We start from the raw sequence: 19,745 nt of genomic DNA on the forward strand, positions 1-19,745 counted from the left end.
GACACCTCAAGACATTTTCAATAACAGGGTGGGATATAGTTAGAGCCAGCAAAATGTTAGATCCATACACACCAGGCAGGGGGCTGATGTTACATTTATTTTCAGGTCAGTGATCATGCTTTGAATTGGAAACTCTGTTCTCTCTGGCTGAAAAGCCAAAAGCTCCAATCACTTTTTTCCTTCTTTGTTTCTTTGAAACTGTGATTATCTATTTTTTCTGAAATGCAAGCAAAATAGTTGACATAAATATTTGAACTAGTCTCCACGTAATTTTGAAGTTGTATATGGGTAGAAAATGCTATGCCTTTACGTCCTGATTTCACAGATGTACAACTGACGGATATCACTTGGAATAAAACAAGGATGTAAATTCAGCCCCGTGGAACATTCATTCATTTATACATGTAGACACCTATTGTACAGCACTGCGGAAGATGATGGGTGCTATATGAAACAAAAAATAATAATTTAGACGAGCATGAAACAGAAAAAAAACTGTATTTCAGCAAAGAATACACAGTCCCAGCGTACACTCCTCTAGTGTTATAAGCTACAGTTCCAGATCAATGAAAGGAATGGACCACACTGTGCAGACTGGAAACCATATTATAAAAATTAGACTTATATATTCAAAGTTGATGTTTAACAAATGTTGCCATATTTGTGCATTTGTACAATTCTCCAAAAACAAGCAGGGACCCCCAACAAAATAAACAAAAACTGAACAAGAAACCTCAGAGTATTCGTTACAAATTTGTTAATCCGGGTGGAGAGATTGCACTGAATTTTGTTTTGCAAAAAAAAAAAACCCTCTGAAAACGAATGCGTAACAAAATAAAAGAAAAAAAAATGACACAGTGAGATCAACCAAATATTTAGTACTCACAATCATTTGTGGACTGAATTATGGAATAAAAATGAGGAAACAATCACTAAGGTTTTGGCTGCCATGGAATATCTTTCTCTTTCATCACTGAATCTTTCATTCTACTTGTCATTGCATATTAATTATTGAGATTAGATGACTTTCTCTATGCTTATGTGAAAAACAATGTTGATAAGTAACTTCTCAGGCTCCCACATGAAGTACAATATTCCAGACTATGTTTAGCCATCATAGCTGTTTTAACCTTTTCAGCACCATTAGGAGTGACTGAGTACCCGTGGCAACAAAAAAGGTATACGTATATCAAGAAAAGGTTATTTGTGTTCTGTGTTACATAGCATGGTGTCAGTTAACCACTGAAACACTGCCTTGGTTCATAGAAACCCTCACTACACTAGGGCCACAAGCACAACAGTCTAATACAGATGGCTGTACCTTCAGGTCATTTGAGGTCCACAGGGTTTGATCTTGCAGTCGGAACATTGTTTTGGTGCTCAAGTAGCCGTAGAACCTGCATTTAATTAGATGACTACGATACAGCACTCAAGTGCATCAAAAACAAAGGTCAATGTAAAGCCACCGACTGCTATTACCAAGTCTAACTAACTCAAGAACAGTTTTTTTGCATTTTAACTACAAAACACTATTCCCATACTGCATTTTATTGCTATTCTAGTATATGATTCTACGATTCTGTCTTAACACATAAAATAGGCTGCCAGTAAGTTAATTGTAGGAAAGGCCTTCCATCATGTGGTGTTGCTCAAAGGGTTAAAACTAGCCTGCCTTTTTTTTTTTACATTTATGCACTGGAATAGCACCAGGAGGGTAGCAGTTGCTTCTGTAGCCCACTGGCACAGTAATGTAGGCCTCCTCTGCCACTGGCACATAAGAAATCAATTTAAGCCAACAGCACTTGCAAATGTTCTGGTACGTAAACCCTAAGAACAACTATGAATCCCATTCGCTGTACAAATGTTTCTGCTATCTGGAAAATAAACCCGTGTCTCTCCCATCTAACTTTACTAGTACTCAGTAAAAACCAATGCGGCATCACATCGCAGCTCAGTCTTTCCACCCCTATCATAAATTCATGGCAAATCATGCCACCTCTTATGCCGGCATATGTCTAAACAGATGGATGAGCACATTTACATATCTGTGAGGTCAGGAAAAACAGTACAAGCCCAAGAGATGCACCGTGTTCCACTAATCTTGCTTCTAAGAAAAGGAAGACTCAGAAACAGGCAGAAACAGACACTAAATGGATAATAAACCTCTCTCCCGAAGCCCTCTTTAATCTGCAAGAGTCCAGAGCACAACATATTGACATCAATTAATTGCTCTGTGTCCTGTATTCACCTTCTCCATGGCACGCCCAACCCCCACCAGAAAGCAATCACTTTAACTATTTAGGGGACAGATTAATGTAAAACATACAGCGGCATGGTATGCCATGGCCGACAAAAAGTTCTCATTCTGTTATATCTGTCTAGAATGTTGAGAAGGGCACCCTTACGCTAATGTTTTCATAGAAAAGGATCTGTACAGGTTACATTTCTAACATAATCCAACACTATACACATCCATATAGATTTTCTTCTACTAGCAGCCCGTGAAATGGTAAATAGCTAAACAGAGAAGTCTGATATGTTGCCTGTGCCTGCCCAAATATGTTGTGGTCTAGATTACTGTGTGAAGCTGTCCTCCACATGCCCTTATTCACTAGGCAGCACTGTCCGCTGTATGAACCATACAGAGCTTGGCCACAAATAATTCTTAGTATTATGGCAGCTCGAGCTGCCCCAGAGGCTTGCTGCGGTGACCAAGGTCTATCGTACAAATCCCGTTAGTGATCTTGCAATAGTTGTAGAATAACCCTTTGAGAGGTCATCTATAAAGTTCTTTGCATCCAATAGTAAATTTATTAGTTGTATCACTTGTATGCTTTGGTTCTCAACAAGCACAGTTGTTGCGGCGATATATAAGTTAGAGACCTTCGTATACGCTCTAATTATTTTGTAGTCCTAAACACCCACCCCCACTTGGTCTCAGCACATGCACTTTAGCAAGCAAGTCTTATAACCAGCTAAACACATCACCTGCAAGTTTACATATTGGGGGGTTGTCATACATATTGGATTTATCAAAATTCCTCCATGCTTTTTCAGTGGTGAGAAAACAATAATTTAAAGGTGACAGCTAACCATATGCATATGTTCCTTTAATGCAGGAGATGGTGATGAATGGGTAGTCATGGAGTTTAAAAGTTCAAATCTCCTGTAATCTCTCAGTTTAGTGAATACATCCCAGAATGTTTAATGGGTATAAGTGTATCATTGTATGCTGTAGCCCTAAAAGTAGCAATATCATGTATAGAAACAGCTGAACACTGATATTTAATTATTAAGTTACATAAACAGTTATCAATATATTTACAGTTCCCATCAAAAGTGTCAGTAAAACCCTACCCTTAGACACATCTCTAAACACAACCTCTAAAACAGATGTGTCTCTCTGGCCATTTAAAATGATGGGTGGTATACATCAATAAAAACATAGCTTAGTGAATAAACCATTAAGGTTGTCAAGAAAATCCAACAAACGGTAAAAAATAAATTTGACAGAAAGTAGAAATGGGGGCCACACTGCATTACCTGCCCCTCTGGGTGATGCGTTATAGATGTGAGGGGAAAAATGCTACATGTTAGAGGTGTGATGAGAATATTGTGTGATAGGTGTGAGGGAGTGAGGTGTTATGTGTCATAGGAGTGGTGTGTGATATGTGATAGGAGTGATGTGTGATAGGTGTGATGGGAGTGATGTTCCAGTTCCAAAGACAGGTCTAGACCAGTAGTGTCCAGGTCTGGACCTTATGGGACACAAAAATACCAGGGATTCTGTGCATCATAGTTCCCTTAATCATCGAGATCGATGTGCTTAAGCTGGGGTCCCTCAAAGCCTGCAGTTGGATAACACTGGTCTAGAACACTATTAAGTCATTCATTATCTTTCATTACTGAACACAGAGTGCTTTTATTTTTCATTTTTTAAACATGTGAATATTAATGCATTTATTTCGATCTTCTGTGGTTTAAATGTCAATGTCTTCAATAGAGTTACCCATCAAACATGGGAATCACATTATTTTTCTTGGAGAACTCCAAAAGATTTCCAAGTCGTATATGAGTTCCAGGTGTTTTTTTTGGTGACTGAATAAAAGAAGAAACTCCATAAAAGTTTTTTGATGAAACATTTGGATGGAGAGTTGGGAATATTAATTGATAATTAGGACCAATTTTGGGGGGTCAGAGCTCTTGAAAATGCCTCTCAACGATCAAAAGTATTATGGAAGGATAGCTACTATGGAAGTTATGCTCTCCAAAAAAGTACAATATCCATCTTAGCATCAGTGATCCTCTGGACTCCACATCTGGAGCCACATCCTCTCTCTTAAGAAATGCTTGAAACTTGTTCCAAATACCTAAGGGTCATCCTGCACAACAGCATTAAGTACCCAACAGGAAATGCTTTGTTTCATAATGGTTTAGTAAAGGTTTAGGCCTAAAGCCTATCAGAGCATGGTGGGGTTTTTTTTACTACTTATTTAGATGAACAGTAAATATTTAGGTTTGTCATGTGAAAATTTGGATGGGCCATACAAAATAGTGAAAGACTATCTGGACGGTTAATCGGGGTATCCCAAATCAGCACAAGGAACAGAAAATCCTCTTCACGAAAGCGCTGCGAACTGTCAGCATTTGGTTTGCAGGGTCTTCTAGTAGACTTATACATACAACTTAGTCAAATTCCCTTTGGCAGACCACCACCTCTCTGTAATTCATACACTGCCGGTGAGTTGCTGTTAAGATTAAGAAGCCTAATGAAAAGCAACAACGGTTATCTTCCCAGGAAATGGCTTAAGCCATTTTATTTTTTTTTACTGTTCCCAGAGAGACCAAACGAGCACCCTTCCAACTCATTTGGCAGTTAAAATGTGGCAGCCATTTTGCCTTCCTAGTTATCTGAAGAACTAATAAGGTTTGTATATAATGTAAGTAATAATTTATTTTGCAGCTTAACCCTTAACGTGCTGGAAGTGCACCATAAACCTGAAGAAGGCTCGTGTCGTGCCTTTTCACCTAGTAAAACACTCAGCTTCCGAGCAGTGTTGTTCACATTTGAATTAGCTGAACCAGTTCTAACATGGTATGGATAATGCTCCAGACAGTGACTCATGTTTTAATGCAGTGAGGCCACACATGAAAAGGTTCTGCTCTTTCATTTCCTACTGATCTCACTCCACATGAATTCAGAACATGAATCAAGCTAAACGCAGTTCCCATGTCCTCCTTCTCTCCCCACACAATCCAGATATTTTTTTTTTCATCATTATCCTGAGAATAGGAGATTCTAGGCTTTTAGGCCACTGTGGAACGCTTCTGCATCTACCTTCCAGGAAGTAGGGATTAACCCTATCAGCCCGGGAAAAGGCTTATTTTAATAACAGAAATTGTCAATGCATGTGACATACTGTGAAGACAGGTTAAACATTTGGGTTAGATAGCTGTGGGAAAAATACAATTTCTGGCTGATATTGTTCTACTTTGATACTGGATGTACACAGTGTCCTGATTTAGGAATTTAGGGGCATATGCTGAGATTTCTGTTTATAGATATCATATTACTTGTAATATAGTACATTTGTGTTGATATATTTTACGCACTTTTATCAGTGCCAGAACAGAAGGTCATAGTTTCAAAAATGATGGATACACCAGTTTATAGGTACCATATGGCTTGTGCGTTTCAGTACTACATGCAAAAGCTTATTTGAAGACTACACCATTGATAAATACATTGGTCTAGTGATGTTAGCCACTATATATCTCTCTCTATAACTATATATATATATAGATATATATATTTATATATATATCTATATATAGATATATATATATATATATATATCTATATATATATCTATATATAGATATAGATATATAGTGGCTAACATCACCAGACCAATGTATTTATCAATGGTATAATCAAATTTAAATACATTTAATATTAATTTAAAAGGAAATGCAGGCTAAAAAAAAGAAAGATACACGGTAATCATTAACTATTAGGATTAGTGCACACATCACATTTCCAAAGAATTTATTTAAAAATGGTACATATGCGAGGCAAAGAGGCAGGTTTCCGAAGCATAGTAAAAGGGAGAAAAACTTAAATTCTACTGCTATTTCCTGGATAGCTTATGACACAAATAAACTAAATACTGGATTATAAAATGAACTATTTATTTACCACTGGATAAACGGGACCTTATCCTTAGAGGCAGGGTAGGGCCGGCACCTTCTAGCTCGGAGGGTAGGTAAAGAATGCCAAATGGACCCGTCAGTCCCTTGACCCTCCTGGTAACTAACACAGTGTCACACGTATTTATACACATACTATGACATTAACACACATATACATACTCATGCTACATACACTACATACATACTACATACACTAACACACACACAAACATACATACTCACTCCTCAATTATCCTATATCTCACTCCTTCCCTCCCTCCTTCCCTGCTGTTAAAGCCTTACCTTCTCTCTCTCACTCTCTGTGCATCCCTTCCTTGCCCTCTTTCTCACACTTTCCCTGCATCCCTCCTTTACTTTCTCTCTCCCTGCTTGCCTGCTTCCCCTCACCCATTTACCTTCTCTGGGGCTTTTTCCTCGCTGCTTGCAAATTGTGCGGAGCTGCGCAGGCAGCCTGCCCCTGTCACCATTTTTTATTACTAGTATCAGATTAAAAATCGACCACTGTGTTTTTTTACATAAGATGCATATTAACTTATTTCTACCTCTCGTAATGAAAGTGTATGGATAAAAAAAAGAACTCCTTAGTATAAAGGATCAGTAACATGTAGTGTCTGAGCAGGCAAAGTCATCCAAAATATCACATCCTCTTTCTTTATTGATGTCCATGCAATGACTTCATATCACCCTCACTGCCATCAAATCATTCTCACCCAAGCAATCCCTCACCTTCATTCTCATTCATCCTCAACATCCCAATAGACTGTAAGCGCACACGAATGAGGTCCTCTTCATCTTCTTCTACACCAATATGTCCTAACATGTAGTATGCTCTTGTTATTGTTAACTATCTCCATATTGTATAAGTGTTACAGAATCCGCTTGTGCTCTATAAATAAAATGTAATATAGCATGTAATTTAATATATGTTTGTATATATATATATATATATATATATATATGTTTGTATATATATATATATATATATATATATATTAAACATTCTTAATTATAGTTTAAATCTACTACTCCACTCTACTCTTTCAAGACCTGTACTGCTGAAATGCTTAATGTGCTCATCACCATATGTTATTCCTTAAGTAATAAGAAATTATTGATGATATTGTAAAGTGTTAAAGGTTGTCATGCAATTTATGAGCTTTTAAAGGAATCCATACCTTTTCGTCATCGTTGTATATGTGATCTTGATGTACTGACTGGCACTGAAATGAGGGACCCAGATGACCTGCAGATAAAAAAAAAAAAAGAATGGGGGATATTTCATATTAATAATAATATACAACTGGTTTGGAAGGCTAAATCAGCCATTCAGTAGCAAGAATTGTCAGGCCACGGAGGAGTAGTGCAGCTCGTTAGATCCCCTGAGCTTTGGCAGAGCCAATGATGGAGCTGACTGGCGGTGAGTATATCACATGTCAAAAGATGTGTTCGGCTAAACACATCTTCTGCACAACATATAGCTGGGAGGTAGTCATAGAAGCAATTTTATAGAAACCCCCAAGCATTTGCAAAAGGCACCTCAACACGTAATTTAAAGGGACTACTCAGCTGTCATATGCATTATGGCTGGGGTGTCCCTTTAAATGACCATAAATCTCAATAAAGCCCACCCCCCTTGGCCATATGTCTAAGCATATTCCCTAAAACAAGCGTCTGCCATTGGCCCTTTGAAACAGTACAAGAAAGTGATATATATGCTACACGAACAAAAATGTATTTCTGTGCAATGCTATTTTTGGATAAAATGTGTTTTTGCTTTAGCTGCCACTTGGACAGAAAAAGTGATTGTATTCTTTCCTCTTGAGGTTTCATCACATGAAGACAACACAAAAAAATGTTTAAGAAACGTGTTTAAATGGCAGCACCCTAGTGGTGTCTTGTTTTCTGTCACATGACAATAACGTTTTCCCTGCACAATTCTGAATAAGGCAAGATGTAACAAAATTAAACATTATTTCTGAAAACGATTTCTTTCACCAGTGTAGTTAGAATTACACTTTTAACCCCTTAATGACAAAGCCAGTACATGTACGGGCTCAAAATGCATTGTTTTCAATGGGTTTAGGGGCCGCCCATTGTCCTTAAGGGGTTAAATGTCACCAGTGGCTACAGAGACAGCATAGAAAACCAAAACTGCTAGTACTATGTTTGGTGCCTTTTATCCTGGGTAAATAACATAGTGTAGTAGCACCAAGTGATTATTACTAACTCTGTGGCAGAATATTATTTAATTTACATTATTAAACCAACACCCCAATGTGATTTCATAGGGAGCATTTTTTTCTGCTGATTCACGCACCCAATCAGTGGCAACATTCATCGGACCATGGATGAGGAGGGCAGCTACATATTAAAACACAATATACTTTGATATGCATTCTTCAATTCTTCTTTTAACTGAGATCTGCACCAATATAGAATATCAAGTAAATGTGTAAACCCTTCTACTAAAACTACAGGCAAATTCAAACCTTCAGGAATGGCATCTTATGTTTAAGACGTCCTGAATAATAAACTTATTTAACATTGGATCAGAAATTAACTAAATAACTAATAATGAACTAATAATAAACAAATCAATACTTCTGGATTGAAATCTGTTTATATCAAACTCAACCAAACGCTGAGAAAAGAGCTCTTTTCTGTTGAGCTATTGCACATGCTAAAAACTGAATTTTTTACTGTCTTCTGCTTTATTTTAACAGAAGGTTATATTTTTGCCAATGTGTTTGCTTAAACAGGATTAAGAACACTCTATATTGTTTGTAAAATTATATAGTTGTACTTAGTGTTTAAAAAGCTATTTAAGTAGCTGTTCAGTTTGTAGGCCATTAAGTACAGCTTAATATTTTATATTGTACATATCATCTAGCTCTGCCTAGGAAAACCAGTGCATCTCTACCCCCTTTTATGGTTATAACAGCCTCCACTCTTCTGGGAAGACTTTCCTCAAGTTTTTGGAGTGTGGTTGTAGGAATTTGTGCCCATTCAGTGAAAAAGTGCATTTGTGAGGTCAGGCACTGATGTTGGATAAGAAGGCATCGCTCGCAATCAGCAATTCAATTCATCCCAGAAGCTAGAATTCTGTGCAGGCCACTTGAGCTCCTCCACACCAAAATTGTTCAACCATGTCTTTATGGACTTGCTTGGTATACAGGGGCACAGTCCTGTTGGACAAGAAAGGGCTTGAACAAAACTGGTGCCAACAAAATTGGAAGCATACAATTGTCTAAAATGCTTTTGTATGTTGTAGCATTAACATTACCCTTCCCTGGAACTAAGTGGCCTAGACCACTATTCATCCTAGACCAAACTTTAGCGTAGGCAGTATGTATTTCAATAGGTAACATTCTCCTGGCATCTGCCAAACCAGATTCATCCATTAGACCACATCTGCCATGTTTTCCAGGACACGTACAATTTTTTTTCATATTGGTGAGCAGCCCAGGTAAAATGCCCTGCAGTACTAACTAACTGGTTCCCTTCCATAATTTTATACATCCGAACTAACTTGTTGTAAGGTGGATCCTAGCTTGACTATTAACCTATTCTACCTATTCACCCTCTTTGAATTGTATGGTTTTACATATCAGGACATACTAACAATCATCTGTTCCTTAGCAGGTCTAAAAATTAGGTAAATAAAACCTCAGATGAACAACAACACATGCAATATTACACCGTGTCATGATTTATTCAACAAAAATAAAGCCAGAATGGAGAAGCCATGTATGAAAAACCAAGTACACTGTTTCCATTGGAATTATGATGCTAAATAGATGCTAAGGAGTTCATCGCTGATTAATTAAGATTCAGACGACCATGAACTCCTTTGCATTTCAAAGTATTCTACAGTCAAATGTAAGGCCATCTGTTTGGCTGAAATTGGATCATGCAACAGGACAATGATCCCAAGCACACCAGCAAATTTTCAACAGAATACCTGAAAAAGAAAAGAATCAAGGTGTTACAATGGCCCAATCAAAGTCCAGTCCTCAACCTGATTGTAATGCTGAGGCGAGACCTTAAGACAGCTGTTCATAAAGAAATGGCCACAAACCTCAATGAACTGAAGCAACATTGTAAAAAGAGTGGGCCAATTGAATCATAAAGTGTACTTTGGTTTTCACACATGGCTTCTCCATTTTGGCTTTATTTTTTTGAATATAATCTTTAGACCTGATGAGAAACAGATTATTGTTATGTCCTGAAAAACTATATAATTCAAAGGGGGCATATTTTCTTTGTTAACATTACTGTGTGTATATATATATATATATATATATATATATATATATATATATATATATACTTGTCTGTTAAAAAAATTCACTTTGAAGTGGTATGACAAACTGGAAACACTGACAGTGACTGAGTGAAGATCAGACCCCTTGCTGTTGATTTCATAATGTGTGTGGCATTAAAAGAATGTATTAAGCTAGGGTTTGCATTTCATATAATTCACACACTTTTTTGATACCTCAGCATCTAAAGCAGTTCACTTTTATCTTTTGTTAAAACTTCAAACAATCGAAGGGCAACTCAGGAAGAAAAAGATTTCCGGATTTCAAAGGGTCAGTGAAGTCTATAAAAATAGTTTAAATGTGTTTTTATTGTTTTTTTTCTTAAGCATTGATTTGTACTGGAAGTAAGAAACATATTATCTTTGAGTAAAAGCAAACAATTACACCCATGCTGTGTAGAAAGAGGCAACGGTGAAATAGAAATAAAAAAGTTTCTAAACATATGAAAGTATCCAAGTAACCATGTTAACCAAGAAAAGCTAGTGCTTGCAATGTCACAGTCAAAACAAGAAGAATATACCAGCACCTTCTGAACGAACCCCCTGATCCACAAGTCAAATCTAAAGATATTTTCACCCCAAAGTTCTTAAACTTAGCCCTAAAAAGTAGCCCTAGTACCTGATTTCACCAAGTACCCACAATGTTGAACTGTTCTAACTTATACGAGATCTATCACTGCAATTAAGTTAACTACTTATAAAAGAACAAATTGAAACATTCTTACAGTCAGTAAACTAAACTTTGGCTATTCTTCTTTCTTGGGTTTTTTTTTTTTTTTTTTTTTTTAAGTACGGTGAACCATTTTAGATTATTTTCATTTCCTGTAACTGTCCAACTGACAGCTGATATAATAATGTTACGGTAATGTCGGTTTTACAGGGACGTAATATTACATCCTCTGGTTTTAAGGGGTAGTATTTCCTGTATTGATATTGATCAAAATTGCATAGTGAGTGACTAATCGTAGCAAGATCACTGTCTCCAAGCAAAGTGAAAGCAGCCTGTAACTTCTAAAGTATATTATGATCGCTCCAGTTTTTTTGGGGATTATAAAAATGATGTTGGTGTCATTTATATGGTCACTTCTGCTTTGTAAATATTTTTACAGGATTCTCAGATATAACCGGTTTAATGTTCCTTTTATAACAAAAAGAGAGAGAGAAAATTCAGTAATGCTGAATTGTACAGTGTAAATGCAATTCTTGAAACTGCCTGGTAGTACTACAGAGGTCTGTGCAGAACTCGATCTGTCATGATGTCACTTTGCGGCCCTCTATAAATATGTCATAGTCCATCAGCCTTTCTCATACGTTGACTTGTACTTGTATGGTTGATAACATTTATCACTAAAATATAATTATTTTGCATTTTCTAGCAAAGGCTACAACTCATTGAGTATGTCTTTCAGAACATGCTCATAATGTCAACCATGGCATTAATTGCTAGTCCCATACTATACAAAGCACATACAAAGTGCCAGTAAGACTCAGCTTTTTATATGACACAAATTTCTGCCTCTGTCTTCTATTTTATATAAAATATTTCACTTTCCGCATCCTTAGTCACTAAATTTATTCTCCTTTCCCACAACATGATCCATTGTTTCCGGGCATTCTCCTACACCATAATCTCAGGCGGCATATACTTGACATTACATGCTTCATGGGTAAAGACAGCCTGGCCTAGAAAACTTGCACACCAAGTACCTGTATACCTGCAGTGTTTGACGTAAGCTGCCCAAACACCAGCCCAGCATGACGAGCCTCTCATTGGGCAGACAGTGTATATAAATACATGTTTCAGGAAAGAATGCAGCAACTTTTTACAATATATATATTTTTTTCTGGTGGGTTTCTTAAATCTTTTACTAAATACAACAAGTAACAATAATGAACACACCATGTATAGACATACATACGGTATGTTTCCAGAAAGAATGCAGCAATTTGTTTACAGTATTTTTCCAGTTTTCTGGTGGGCTTTACCTTAAAGGGACACTGCAGCCATCATATGCATTTTATCGGCACATGGTGCCTTCATATGTTTGTGAGGTCCATTTTGCAGATGCATTTGCACCTCTTCCCACCAACCCAGATCATGCTCTGCAGGAGATGTGTTCTGCGGAATGCATCTCCCTGCATGTGATGCATCTCCAGCGCTGGCTCTGATGACACTGTATGGAGTGGTCTTTTGAGACCAGAGTGCACATGTACAAAGTCTTTCTATGGATTCCAATTTGAGCACTTTCCTGCCACCGATTGGCCGCTTAAACTGTCAATCAGTTACAGGACATACTCCCATTGATTTCAATGGAAGTACTTTACTGCCACTGATTGTGGGTCATGATGGAAGATTTTACAGCATGCCTGAAAATTCGGTGTCAGGGTTGAATTTTGTTTTGTTTTGGAGCAATGCGTATTAAAGCATTTACAAAGTACTCACTTTAATATGCATTTTTATAGTAGACTGTCCCTTTTAACCATCTTCAAAAGAGATGGCAATAATATAATTGAAATCAACTGAGCGCTAAAAATTCTTGGGCACATTGACTAGTAATAGTCTTCCCCCCTTCTTTACTGCTCCTTCACTGACCCATAAAGGAGTGGGTTGGTTTTCACTCAAATGTCAAAGGTGTGGCTGATATAGATGTAGAGGCATGTCAGTTTTCGTGACCACAGAGGTCTCTTGTTCAGAAACCGAAGGCAGTACCACATTGTCTGCTGCATGCGCATAAACAACAACTTCAGTGGACCCAGAAAAGTATTCTTGCCAATGGGTGCACTCTTAATGCAATCTGCTCTAGCAACATAGTCCAGGATATACCACTAGCCAAAGAAATGACATTGGCTAATTCTAATCACACAACCATGCAAAGGGGGGCGACAGTTATGAAGGAACTTGTAGTAAACAAAAACAGTAACATACCTTTTCTGTAATCAAGCTTGTAGTCAATCGTTTTCCTCACACAGATAAATAGCAATCATGTAAAGTAACATATTGGCAGAGTCGTGTTATGCATTATGCATAAGGGTGCAGTGTACACGAGTTGAGTGCTGAGTACAGGACCCCAGTAAGTGTATTACCCAGGTGAATAGGTTATCAACACTTTGCAGAAACCAATAAAACAAGTAGGAAAGAACACAACATAGTCCTTAATAACAAACTCGGCTAAGCACAAGAGAGTGGGAGAAATGTTTCTATCTTTGGCTGTAACCATATGCTTGTAGTCATGCAAACGTCTGTCATCTTACTGCTTAAACTGCAGGGAGAATTCTAATTCTAGAGCAGCAATCATTGCAGGGCACTTCTAAACTCTCATTCTGTTCCTTTACATCACTAGGGTTGCACTGGAACCGGTGCTCAACATGAAGCTCCTCTGCTTTCCTAGTTTTCCCTTTGACATTGCTCCCATTAGAAATGCTACAGTGCTTCGGCTAAGTCACTTGAGGAGACCGTTTCCAGTTTTCTCTTAAAGGTCCCCTGTGGCGTGGAACCTCAGGGTGACCTTTTTTTGTATATTCCAGCTGCAATGAAACAAAATTGTCAACGGTGGGGTTTCTAGACCTCCTCTAAATGTATTAAAATATGTTTGTTTTTTTTAATAATTGACTATGACAATGTTTTTTCTACTGGAGATTTACGATGGATGATAAGATTCCCAGATCTTAGCTGTTGGGTATCAATCAAGCATGGACCCTGGCTAGTCATATCTTAACTTATCATATTTGTCACTTGGCAACATTATGTGATAAGACAGAGGGAATGAGAATTTAGCTGTCATTTATGAATGTTTTCATCCAGTTGTTTCTCAACTAGTTCTATGACTGAGCAAGATTACTTGCCCCTTCTCATGATACTTTTTGACCTTTTGATTACGGCCCACCCAGACCTTTCTACTCTACTGTAATGCCATGAAACTGACGTGGGAATGAAGGAGAGGTACTCTAGAAAAATGGTCCATCAACGTAGTGATTCCCAGTGTGCTGGGTCTCTTTTTAAAGTAACCCAGAAATATAAATATGCAGACTCAATAATTTCTTACATTTTAATACAAATGGTCAAGTTGAGAAACTGTTCCTCCTATTCTCCACTTTCTATTTTGCTCATGCTGATATGTTAAAACCCCCACTTTTCATGCTCATTGCCACTCTCTTGGAAGGTGCTGTGGACCACGTGTTGAAAACCACTGTTCTACCATATGCCAATATATACCCTCAACGTTTTAGGTGTCCGTATCGGGACAAGTGTTTTGGGATGTGTGGCTGGAGGTAAAGGCCCAGAAGGGGTGTGATCAGCCTCAAGAGGAGGCACGATTGGGACCAGATCACCTTCCCACCATACTTGAAGTGCCACCTTGTGGTTCTCAGCTTCACAGAATTGTGAGGTGGCCACATGGCCGCTGCAGTAGAGGTCTCTGCTGTATCTCCACTGATTTTACACCTCCCTGGGCCCATCATAGGTCATCAGAGGATCTCCCCAACCAGCCCATGAGCCACACTGACTGCAAAATCAGGACTGTCACACGAAAACCAAGACACTTGGGGAGTATGGTAATGTACTTTTCTGAACTGTTTTAAAATCCGCTGAAACAGAAAAGTACTAGATGTAATATAAATAATATGTGTACTTTTTCTGTCAGCCTATTAAAAAAGCTATCAACTTCAACTAAATACTTTAGTCAGACATACTGTAGTTTAAGCACACATTACTAACAGTTTTAACACTCTGTGATTTTACTTATACGCATCAAACGTTCTAAGCAACACCTTGGTAAGGAAGATGGACTGGGGTCACACAGAGCGATTGGTCCTCTGAAAGAGGGAAGTCCATCATACTAATATTCATACTATGGAACTCTCAGAGTCTCAGGGTGATGGGGCAAATTCACAGGGTCACACAGTCTCGAGCCAACTCCTATTCTATTCTATACTTCTGTAATCATAAATAAGACACCCGCTTGGTGTCTTTATTTCCAGTGTTTGAAATCTCTGCTTGAATGCAGGTGACTAAGTTAAGTGTGTCTTTAAATAAGGAAATGTCAACTTTTCCATGAGGACAGTTATTAGAGCTATTTAGTTAACACATTTGGCGAGTAACTACATAAAATCGTCAGGATGGGTTATTAACGTATTCATATTTGAAGAGTTTCAGGGTTAGAGAGTTCCCCGGTATGCCAATATTACTTTGTTTTAGAAAGATCATGGGAAAGCTGCTTTGCACGGCGTGTATTACAGACAGTCCAGCATTCAGCCTCTGCATGCGGTTGCTATGTGGAGTATGGCCAATTCACATTGTTTAAGGTTTAAATCACACTATTTGCAGACTGTCCGGCTTAACTGCAGCTACTGGAAAACGGGTTACTTCACAGTGACGTTTTAACATTTTTATAAAGGTTTTTAAGTTACGCAAATGGATTTGTCAGAATTGTTTTCTTTCAATCTCTTATCTGGCTCACTTTTTAGTATCACTGTTTTTCCAAAAATATTACTAGTAGTACAGAAGCTATGAACATAATAAATGTTATTATAACTGTGCAAAGAAAACGTGAACAGATATTTCCAAAAAAAAAATACACTTTTATATGAAATTACAGTGTAAATGTATTCAGGCTTCAATTTCTTTGCAAAGCCGTAGAAACAGTCACAATAAGGTAGAGGTTGACATGAAAGTACATACCGGTAATTCCCAAATGTAATGTTTCCCAATAAACTTCACATGTTTTGTTCTCAGACGCTGCATTGGTCATAATGTAACTACTAAATAACCAAAAGTTTTTTAACCCCTTAAGGACAATGGGCGGTTCCTAAACCCATTGAAAACAATGCATTCTGAGCCCGTACATGTACGGGCTTTGTCATTAAGGGGTTAAAAGCTCCAACATATTCTGTCAAGTTGTATAGGTTACATCTGACATAACATTGGAAGCTATGAGAGAATGCATATAGGCTTGTCCAAGCTCTTGGTGGACCTAACTTGAATATTGTGGTGGCAATTAGCTTTTTGGCAAATCTAACCCTATATTTTAAAAGGTAATGCATCAGCATGACTTTTTTTTTTTACCCTTCTTTAAAAATCTTCTTTGTCTAAATTCTGACAATAGTTCTGCAGAAGGGTTCACTTAGCCTTACATGGCACCTGACGTCTGAGCTTTCTAGAGAGTGAAGTCGGCTTTAAGAATCTGGCAACGCTGGTGGGAGCATGTGCCAGTACAAACTCCGGGAGAATATGTGTTATTCTTGTATGTGACACAGTCTTAAGAGGAAACAGAATAATCATTTTAGGTGAAGACATGCTAGAAGCAGACAGGTGACCTAGTAAGCGTTTTACTGGCAGCCTTACAAACACGTAAAAGTAAATTCAGTAAAATGTTAAAAGCGAAGTAACGCCTGAGTTTCTTGAGGTATAAATGAAGAGTTCAAGCAGAGTTTCATTAAGAAACGTGGCTTGTTTGGCTACCTGGAAGCTGTCTGATGACATCTGTCAGCCAGCAGCACTAGGCTTTGGCTTGCGTACATGCACTGGGAACACAGGGTTCCACATTCACAGTACACTGTTCCATAGCTTGCTAGACAGGCTAGGGTGCTGGGATCAGCAAGGGGTTGTGAGGGTTTACCTGTGTTTCAGAGTGCCTCACATTAACCCCTTCAGGACTGGCATTCGCATACTGCGTCTTCCCTTGAAGACCGCAGTTTTATTTAAATATTTTAATTCCGTGCTCGTGACTCGCTTCAAAGCGATCGCGTGCACGGAATTGAGGGGAAGCGGTTGCTACGGATCGCTGGGGACACCCAGCGGTCAGTAGCAGACGCCCCTCGCGATCCCAGCGTTCATAGCGACGCTGGATCACGCAACATCGATGACGTACCCGGTACGAACCGGTCTGGCGGTGACGTATGACCAGGAAGTACCAGGTACGTCCCGGTCTTGAAGGGGTTAAAAGACTCAGAAGGGCTGGTGGATTTCAATTTATTCATATGAAAACAAAGTGTCATGAACATGCCTCTAACTGTGACATGAGGCAGGGGTTAAAGTGACAATTTTAATTAAAGAAAACAACTTAATTACGTACCAGAAAAGCAGCGGCAATTTGCAGACAACCACTTTTATTGTTCTAGCAACAAATGAGAGTCACGAGGTGGGATAAACACCTTAAAATGGACAAAGAGAATGACGAGGAGGTGGATTATTCTACAAAGAAGCTAGATTATCATTAGCTTCACTGTGCCCTGGCATAATTTAACGATGCGTATAGCCTTCTTACCAGGTTTGTTCAATTTATCAGAAAACCAAATAAAATAACCTAGCAGTCACATGAGTTGAGGGATGGTTTTAGCCTACAGGCCACTGATTAATCCACATGCAATTCTTGAATTTCTATAATTGTGCCCTAGTTTAAGAATTACGTATCAACAAATGTTATTGATTGTGAACCGCCTGTTTAAGTTAAAAATGAGTCTGATTAAGGAGAAAATGAAGTTCACTTTTTCATTGCCTATGTGCTACATTATATGTCAGGAAATGAGGGCATCGTCAAGTTGACTAATTTACAGCTTCCTGTGTCTGTCATGATAATGTGTGATGGAGCATAGTGCATTCTCAGTTAATTAACCAAACTTGAAAAAAAATTTAACAGCAGAACTAATCCTAGCAATGCTAACGTAATTCATCTGGGATATAATTAGGACATAGACATACACCTCTTCATCCGTATGTAAAGTAACATAAATCTTCCTGGCAACACTGACGATTTCCATTTCTTCTTCACATGTAGTTTACCTCTAATGTAATCCATATTGATGATGGTGTAGGTGGTAAACACAGTACCTAGTAAATATACAACTCATTCATGTTGAATGCCAACACAAACAAACCAAGGTAACACATGAATGCATTATCTAAAGTCCAACTGTTGGTTCTTTACACTGAACATAATGTTTCATATGGGCCAACAATAAGCAAATCTCCCATATATCACTGGGTCTCCTTTTTATTGGACTGACTTTATCATGGGAAGAAGAGCACTAGTCAACCTACCAAGTAAGGAAAGAAAAGCTAGTTCAACACATCTCACAGCCCATCCAAAAGAGCTGGAGCATACCTTACAAGATATATGTTTAAGGGATATTCAGTGAACAATTCATATTAAAGTACTTTGCTAGGGAAAAATATTAACTTACCTACCTGCCTCCTCTATGGTTGGACATTTTAAGCCACTGATTGGGGAGTGGCATGAAAGTGCTCCTTTTTAAATTAATAGGAGAACTTTCTACAAATGCCCACATAATTCTCATTAGACCACCTGAGCATTGACCGAACAAGCAATGAACATGTACATATGATGGCTGGAGTGTCCCTTGAAACTGTGCAGTAAAACTAATTAACTCTGAAAAACCGCCAGTTGTAGATTGTCATGCCGCTCAATCTCCCAGGAGTGGAGTTTAGGCACTTCCACTCCCTGCTCTAGTCCCTTCCCACCCTTATACAGATTTAAGTTTCTAGAGGCTTGCCCCGCCCATGTATGTGACTATCCCCACCCACATAACTAATTAGCCTTACATGGCTAATGAGTTTGTGTTCTTATACTAGCCAATACTAGCAACACAGCATACTAGGCAATATAACAAATGTACATGTGTAATCAGTTTTGCATATTACTCAGGGCAACAAGAAGAAAATGGGTTAATATCTGATGGTATACACTATTACGTGTCATTGAGAAATCTAAAAAAAAAAAAAGAGACGGGTGTACAATGGGTCCAACAGCTGGGGGTCCCATAAGAAAAGTTGAACGTGGAAGGCAGTTGATCTGGTGGTCTGTCTATGCTGTGAACAGGTAAAAGAGGGGTAAAATCAGTAGGCGTATAGGTTCCTCTGTGTTCAGACAGAACAGGAAGGAACACAGACACTTCAGCATTCCAGACTAAAGTTCTTATTCCCTGTACGACTCAAAAGACCTGCAACAGATTGCTTTTCGCACTAATCTGCTCATACCAATATAACTTGCACACACAGCATTCCACCCTTAGATGTAAATGCTCTTTACAAAAGCAATTAATACATCAATGTAGGTAATATTACACCACTATAGACTCACGCAGATTAGTTTCAATAAAACACGGGAATACGATTGGTGCGCATTAACACCTTAGCTGCTAGGGTTGTTCCTAGAACAATAGAAAATCTTTTTAACCCCTTAGAACAAAGCTGTTT

General features: G+C 38.2%; 1 protein-coding gene across 1 annotated transcript in view; it reads right to left on the reverse strand.

Annotated features, from left to right (window-relative positions):
* RNF38 (ring finger protein 38) overlaps positions 1-19,745 on the reverse strand; it is a 100,894-nt gene that overhangs the window by 17,279 nt on the left and 63,870 nt on the right. The window contains exon 2 of the mRNA XM_053465813.1: positions 7,389-7,456. Within this exon, the coding sequence (XP_053321788.1) occupies positions 7,389-7,456 (68 nt within the window). The remainder of the gene's footprint in view (positions 1-7,388; positions 7,457-19,745) is intronic.

This window comes from Spea bombifrons, chromosome 1 (genome assembly GCF_027358695.1).
Source record: "Spea bombifrons isolate aSpeBom1 chromosome 1, aSpeBom1.2.pri, whole genome shotgun sequence".
NCBI lineage: Eukaryota > Metazoa > Chordata > Amphibia > Anura > Pelobatidae > Spea > Spea bombifrons.